A 7,770-nucleotide genomic window follows, 5' to 3' on the forward strand; every position below is an offset into this window, starting at 1 on the left:
ATTTTTCGATTAAAAAAAATCTCTTAAAAATCTTTCTAATCTTATAAAAAAAAACTCATAATACATTTCTTTTTCAAAAGTGTCCCTAGTTTATCCGTATTAACTGATATTTTTGTTATTATACATGTGCGGAGGGCAACGCAGTCGTACATGCTTACCCATTTATGTTGTTGGCAAAAAAAACGTGGAAATGAATAAGAAAAGATCTACGAGTCTTGAATGATTTGAGTATGGTGTTGTGATTGGGCTTGTGGTGGGGGGAGGACATGTCTACCGGCTAAAAGAGTGTACTGAATTATTGATGTGCATCTATCATTTTTATCACAGGGAACACTCCCTTGTAAAGCTGTGTCAAGTAGAGAGAGTTAGACTAAAATATTTTATTTCGCATTCTAACAAAGCTTTCCTGCTAAAGATTTACAATTGAGAGAACAGATGAAACCAGAAAGAAAAAGAAGAAGTTAAAAGTAAAAACGTTGATTAGAATTGGATTATAGTACCCCACTATGACCTACAAAAACAAGATGGTCACCATCTCTAATGACATCTATATCTTCAACCTGATATCCATCTTTGAGCACAACCTTGGCAGGACGGATACCAAATTTGTTGGCTCCAATCTGAAGCAGCTCTTGAAAGGTTGGAGGTAGTAAAACAAGCTTGCCAACATCCTCACCCGTTTCAGGGCAACTAACTACCACTCTGGTTCCTCCAACTCGACTCTTGAGACCACTCCTGGCATTGGTATTCATGTCAAGAGACAAAAGCAGGTCCTTCTCCCCGTTGTGTGCTGCTGACATTATCCCAAAGAGGGAGTTATGGTAATTGTTGCTCCTACGCCTTGGACGGCTTTGGCTCCAAGAGGCATCAGTTGCATGAAACGAGGCATCAAGGGGCAGAGGCATGGTTGGCTCACTTGTGAACCTTCCAAGGTACCTCATCTTACTCTGCTTATCGGGAATAGGAAGTGATGAAGAGTGAAGCCAAGGGTCCCCAGCCCCAGCCCCAGCCCCAGCCCCAGTGGATTGAAAAATGGAAATGATTTCACTTTGTGACTGCTGATCTGCTAGATTTCTTGGGGTCCAACCATGCTTGTCTGGCTTGTCGATACTTGCCCCGTGATCCAAAAGGAACTTGACAATCTCAACATTGCCTTCAGAGACAGCAACGTGCAAAGCTGTGGTCCCAGTGTTGCTATTTGGAAGCGTGATATCTCCCCCATACCGCACTATTTCCTTCAGCAAGTTGAGACTGTTTTGTTCAGCGGCACTGCATGCAAACTGACCCACATCCCCGTACTGCAAGTTAGCTCCATTTTCTGCTAACAACTTGCTCACTGACTCATGTCCTCCTGCCATAGCCTCCCACAGTGCCACATTACCATCCAAATCTGCACGTAGCAGAGTAAACCTATTAAACTCAGGTCATTGGGTGCAAATTACATGCATATATGCACGTCAGTGTTACAAAGTCAACATAGATCTCTTTTGATTTACATCAAAAATCAATGCTTAATTTCTTATATAATCGTGGAATGGGTTGTGGATTTTAGATAAGGTTGGTAAGATAACAAGAAAGATGGCAACTCCACATTCTTTATTAAGTTATGGAACAACGCTCTTCTTGGCTCTCCTCCTCTCCTAAGAAATTATTAAATTGTCCAAAATCTAATGATTCTGTATTATCTAATAATTTCTCACACCGATCCCAAAACAAAAGAATATCTAATTTATAATTTAATAACACTAACATAATATTTCACTCAATGATGAATAAAAGATTAGAAAGAGAATGTCAACTAATATATTACTGATATCAATATATTAATAAGCTGTCGATATCTATTATATAGAGGAGTTTGATCCAACTTATACGGAAACTTCTGTAATTTTCCATTTACAAAAAAAAAAGAAGAAGAAGAAGAAGCGTGTACACGAACTCTACTAAATACTATATAATTTTAATTAAAAAAAATATAGAAGCAAAAGAGGCATGTTATAGTCAGGATAGGTGACCATATGGCTCTCCAACTTCTTATTATAGCATGTTGATTTTATATTTAGTTGGTTGCCGACCATGAGAGACTTTGCTTTCTACTAGGAGACTGATGCATAATGGAGGCTCTCCACTATTATTTCAACAAATGAACATCATCAATATCTATTATTACATTAATGACTTATTTTCCCTTTCTATTTCCATGTCTTGGTAAGGGCCACTAGGCTGTTGACAAAATTAAAGATTAAATATATAACTCAATGAGAACAGCTGATGTAAGGATTAATTGTTTTAAGTTTATTAACACTACACGAAACTTGATCAATTATTTTTTTTGGAAGCAAATCCAAAGCACATGGCTGTGGATTAAAATTTAGAGCATCAGGTTCTCATCGGGTACAACTCAATTGGTTCAATTGTAATTAAATAAAAAGATGCACTCATGGAAATTCTAATACAGGAAAATTGTGTTACTTATTATACAAGAAAAGAAATCACACACTAGAGTCTAACGAAGATAGGCATGTAAGTCATTGTTTACTTATTCAAATGCATTTGTTAACATCAGGCTGATGCTAAAGAGATGAAAGTTTGGGAAAGGAAAGGAAATAAACGACTTTTATATTTTTAATTTAATAATATTTTATTTTTTGATAAACACTTTCAATTTTTTATCTCTAATATATTCTAATATTAACAAAACCTTTATTTAAAATATCATTCATACCGATTCTTGAGCAGTGCAGTGGGACTAACGTCTTAATGTGTCAGACTTTAAACAGTAGAGAAGAATACAAATATTTATTAATTAACTTTGAAATCCTGTCTTGCTAGTAATTGTCATGCCTAGAAGTCTTCATCTTCCAAAGTTCTTCAAATTGGTTTTATACATTCTTATCTAAACTTATGGCTTTGAGAGAATAAGTCATATTACCACAATGTAAAACAGTTTTACGTTATTAACTAATCACAGATTACTATGTATGACAAATTTATTAATTTTTATAATAAATAACTAAAAAATTATATCAACAATAAATATTGATCGATTAACATTGTAAAAGTATTTTATAATATTAGTGTATTAAAACTATATAGTTTTTATCATTTGATCTTATAACTTGTCTAATAGTGTAACTAATAATATAATTTAAGGAAGTGGTAAGAAATGTCTACCTCTAATGTTGGGATCCGCCCCATAATCTAACAGAAGCGAAACACAGTTCTCTTTTCCTTGAGATGCCGCCATATGCTGATTTTGTAAAAATAAATGAGCACTAGAATGGAAAAACAAAATGGTATGGAAAAGAAGGTCAAAAACAAAATTATCGACCCACCAAAGCTGTCCTTCGATTGTTGTCGGATTCATTTGGATCCATGCCCTTCTTCAGCAATTGTAGCAACAAGTCTTCTCCTCTTGCTGCCGCAAAGCATACACTTACTGGTAGGTCCATCCTACCACGAGCTATCATGTTCTCAATCTCCACCAAAACTCCCTCCATGATTGGATCGTTGAGCTCTTTCAAATGCTGCCCACCATAATGAGTCCACATACATCAAATCACTATGTACTATGTTCAATGTGCTTTTTACTATTAATATTTTTTATTACATTCTATTATAATTGAATATGTTTGTGAACAAGGTTTCTTTTAAAACATAAAGTCGTTAAAAAATACAAAAGTATATGGTAAGTTTTTTTTATAAAATGTCCGCCTAAAAAATTTAGTCCGTCAATCAATTAAAACTACTGTTAGTATAATTTTTTTAAAATTAATTATTATAAAAGACAACAAATTTAATTATGGATGGTAGTTTATGAATGAACAATAATGTAAAGTATTATATTGTCGGTACATGGAGTATTTTTTCATAAAAAAAAATATTCTAAAAATTCATTAGATGCAGCGAATGGTTATGATGCTATGCAGACCTGAAGGAGATTATTCATGATTATGGTTCCGTCTCCTAAGTTGGCCTTAACAATATTCAAGAACACTGTACGGTTTAGCCTCAGCAACTGGCTCAAACGCTTCGTTCGAACTGTGAAAAGCTGTGGCTTATAACAAAGCACACCAATCTCACCACAGAGATCACCAGTTTTGGCCTCTCCAACAACCTGAAATCAATTAATTACAAACATTCAGATTTAGTTTCATATTATATATTTCACCCCTGTTTCTTACTACGTATAGATAAATGAACTTGCCTGTTCAACCCCATTTTTAAGAACTAGTAGGTCCTGCCAAACAATTAAACCATTAGAAATCACATTTTGTACGAGTGTTTCAGAGGAAGAAAAATCCCATGTTCTATTATAACATATCTTGTCAGATTTTGAAAAGCAGGTATATAGTTTACATAATTAAAGTTTGACATTTACCACGGCACCAGTGACTAGAATATAAAAATCAGTGGGGGCTTCGTTTTGCAAGATAACATCTTCTTTGGGTGGAAAATATTCAGCTTTCATCTCTGACACCTTTTATAGTTGGTAAAAAAAAAAAGGGTCATTAGGGAAAATTCAAGATTAAAATAAATATTTAACTATCAATTACAAGCTGGGACAAAAATAAAATAAAATTGCGGTTACCAATTGAAAGAGCAAGTCATTTGAAACCCCACGAAACAAGTAGACCTTATCAACGAGAGAATAGAAAAGATAATGTGAAATGCTCGATCTGATGGCTTTAGGAAGAGAATCAAGTGTCTCTTGCTGCTGCAACCCTTCTGAGTCTGTCCTATACTTCAAACATAAGTGAGCAAGCATTTGGTCTTGCAGACGAGGAGGCAATTGGTTCCTATGGGCGAAATTTGATGCAGCTTGTATTGTATCCCTCTGAGAAGAATTTAGTATATCATATTATGTTTTACATCTTCCGCAACTTAAAAATTCTTGGTTTACTTCTTCAGCGAAGAAGAGAAATATAAGAAAATAAAATACTAATTACTAAATATGAATAAGAAATCCAGTACGAGAGATTTTGTAGCAAGAAAAAGAGAAAAACTCTTTAATTCAAGCCACTTATTTAGTTAATAACATTGACTATTTTCTTGTGTTATTTTTTATATATCTTCTAGAAAACTAAAACTAAGAGTTTTGAGAGAGAGAGAGAGAACTCACTTGTGTGAGAGAGAAAATCTTTTTGAGAAAAAAATTAAAAGAGAGTTTAGTCATTTTATTGGTGAGATTATTGTTATTGTATTTCATTATCACTATATTAAAAATATTCTTTTATCCTATAAGTGTAATTTCATAAAGTGTGGAAAAAGTTAGATCTAGAGATAATAATTGTTTTTTGGCCTTATACTAGGCAATTTTATTTGTTATTTTTCCTAATAAAAATTTCCAACATGGACTAAATAAGTCTATAACCATATACTTACAAATTTTCTGGTACGACTTGTGCCATGGACGACCAAGTTGGTCATGTTACCAATCAGATATGCAGTTAACCCCAGATTAAAGAGCATGTAAAAGATGTCAAAGATCATCTCCCTTGAATTCACTGGATGCAAATCTCCATAACCAACCGTTGTTAAGGTAGTAATAGACCAATAAATTGATGTCACATATCTTGACCACAAGCTATGTTGAAGGAAATTATCCATCGTTGCCCCAATCCATGTCTTTTTGGGATCATGATAACGTGCAGCAATAAGATAATAGAAACATGCAGCACAATGAACAGCAAAGAGGGTAACCTATAGAAATCACTCCCACAATCAGTCTATTGAACTTGTCGATTTCATCTTCCTTATTAAAATATAAGTTTGGAAACTTACTGCAATGAGCTTAGCACACCGAACCCAAAAATAGTTATAGTTTCTGTCCTTCTCAAGCCTACAAAAAATGATATTATTATTCACAGTTGCAAGCCACATAAATGAGAAACAAATTATCCATAGCATTTTATTGAAAGCTGTCAATATTACTTAGAAAACAAAGCGCTAACTCTTCGAAGACGCCAAAGGCGAAGCATGTTGAATAGTCCATAAGACTGAAGAGGAGAAGGTGATATTTTCTGAACAAGCTCTGAAGGAATAATAGAGATGACATCAAAGGCCAACCAAGTTCTTGCATATTTCCAAGCAATCTGTTTTGGCTCATCCACGATCAAATAAGTGGTTTTGTCAATGTAAGCCACAAAGAAGGTTAGAACTATATCCACGGCAAAAAATCCATTGACAATATTATCCGTAATGGAAAGGGGTGCTTCTGGTTTCTTAAGGAATCCGAATTCAAAGGGAGAAACCCAAGCAGTGTAAACTACCAAAATAACAAGGAAAGTTTCCCATATCCTGCAAAATCCAACAAATTTTAATTACTTAATAATACTCATATGGGTCACAAAGCTACAAACTTAGAGTACTGCAGTTGATTACAAGGGAGAAGAAAACAGAGAAAAGAAAATATATTTTTCTACACGAAATTCAAGTTGTAGTTAGACTTTAGACCAGAGTCAATAACAAAACATTTATTTGGAATTATGAATTATCCCTTGGCACTTGTTTTCATTGAAGTACCATCCAAACTCTTCCATTGTCAACACCAAACCCTGGATGTTTCAATTCCAAGGAAACAAAGTCAAACTTCATAGTTTGACTAACTGCCAGGTGGGTGCTCGTGACTCTTGCTTCGAAACCTCAAGTTGAACAAAGCAAACCAATCCAAAATACGCATCTATATGGCATTTAATGGACCAACTCCGGGTGTCAGAATTTGATTTTTAATATCATGTGAAACATGCAGCCAACCTAGTTCTGAACAGAATAAGGCCAATGTTGCTGGTCCATGATTTTTAAAAAATTGAATAGATCCAACGGAGAAACATTTTCAGAAATGAAACCACGATTAAAAAAATGATCAAACGTAAAGGAGAATGAAAGAGAAGGACTTGGTTGTTCTCGTAATGAGCATGGATCACAAGAAGAGACCCAGTGCTGTTCATTCTGGCTTGTGAACAGTGGAGAAACCGACACGTGAGCATAAACTCGTGAGAAGAAAAGAGCTAAATATTAGCATTTAGGTAAATTGCAGAACCGAGAGAAGTAGGCAAAATTGAAAAAGATTGTGAATATTCCGAGGAAGGAAGGAAGGGGTTAAATAGTTTGAAAAAGCAGGATAGGAGAATGGAATAAAAAAAGAAAATAGTAATAGTAGCATAGAATGAAAAAGAGAAATAAAGAACAAGGTTGGTTTTGGTTCCGTCAGAAACAAGGAAATAGTAGAAAGTATGGGAGAAAAGCGAGTAAGAGAAGAGACGTTGCATTGAAGCATAAGAAGAAGGAAACCTGTAGCGGCGGTCATAGGGAGAGAGAATGAAAGGGTTGAGCTTGATTCTGCGGTTACTTCGGGCGCCGAGAGAAGGTAATATCCCGGTAGAGAGACTGTAGTGGCTGCCATCTCTGGAGAGTTCGAGGTCTTCGTGGCCGCAGACAGACATAGGTAGCAACATTTTTGTTTGTGTTACTAAAGAGTTTGGGTCGGCATGTTATCGGGGAGGCGGTTCTCAATGTTTTCTTGTGTTGACTGTTGAGAATGGTGGCAACCAACCAAGGTGTCTCGCCTCCTTTATATACGCAAATCCGGAGGCGCTTCATTCCGCCTTTCTTTTTTATATCTTTTTTTCTTTACTATCTATACTTTTTAATATTTATAATTTACCGCCCAACTAAACTAAAATATATATATATATACATATATCCGCTTTTTTAACTCTTTTAATTTCAACAATATCTTTTAAAATTATTTTCAACAAATTACGGGGG

General features: G+C 34.9%; 1 protein-coding gene across 1 annotated transcript; it reads right to left on the reverse strand.

Moving 5' to 3' along the window:
• Nucleotides 1-365: 365 nt before the first annotated feature.
• LOC109812145 (potassium channel AKT1) lies at nt 366-7,560 on the reverse strand. The gene is made up of 11 exons (XM_020376040.3): nt 7,294-7,560; nt 5,935-6,300; nt 5,785-5,842; nt 5,386-5,703; nt 4,592-4,837; nt 4,382-4,480; nt 4,208-4,240; nt 3,932-4,117; nt 3,336-3,527; nt 3,175-3,250; nt 366-1,390 (listed from the first exon to the last, which is right to left on the reverse strand). Exons 1-11 carry the CDS (start codon nt 7,455-7,457, stop codon nt 492-494), a joined length of 2,637 nt encoding a protein of 878 aa, XP_020231629.1. The 5' UTR covers nt 7,458-7,560; the 3' UTR covers nt 366-491.
• Between the last annotated feature and the right edge of the window lie 210 nt (nt 7,561-7,770).

This window comes from Cajanus cajan, chromosome 5 (assembly GCF_000230855.2).
Source record: "Cajanus cajan strain Asha chromosome 5, NIPB_CcT2T_4, whole genome shotgun sequence".
Taxonomy (NCBI): domain Eukaryota; kingdom Viridiplantae; phylum Streptophyta; class Magnoliopsida; order Fabales; family Fabaceae; genus Cajanus; species Cajanus cajan.

Bases quoted from the DNA above. Each gene is read 5' to 3' on its own strand.
- LOC109812145 (XM_020376040.3), bottom strand. From the start codon at position 7,457: ATGTTGCTACCTATGTCTGTCTGCGGCCACGAAGACCTCGAACTCTCC. The intron at 6,301-7,293 runs GTTTCCTTCTTC...TGGATTTTGCAG, and splicing joins CCCTATGACCGCCGCTACAG to GATATGGGAAACTTTCCTTG. The intron at 4,241-4,381 runs GTAAATGTCAAA...ATTGTTTGGCAG, and splicing joins TTCTAGTCACTGGTGCCGTG to GACCTACTAGTTCTTAAAAA.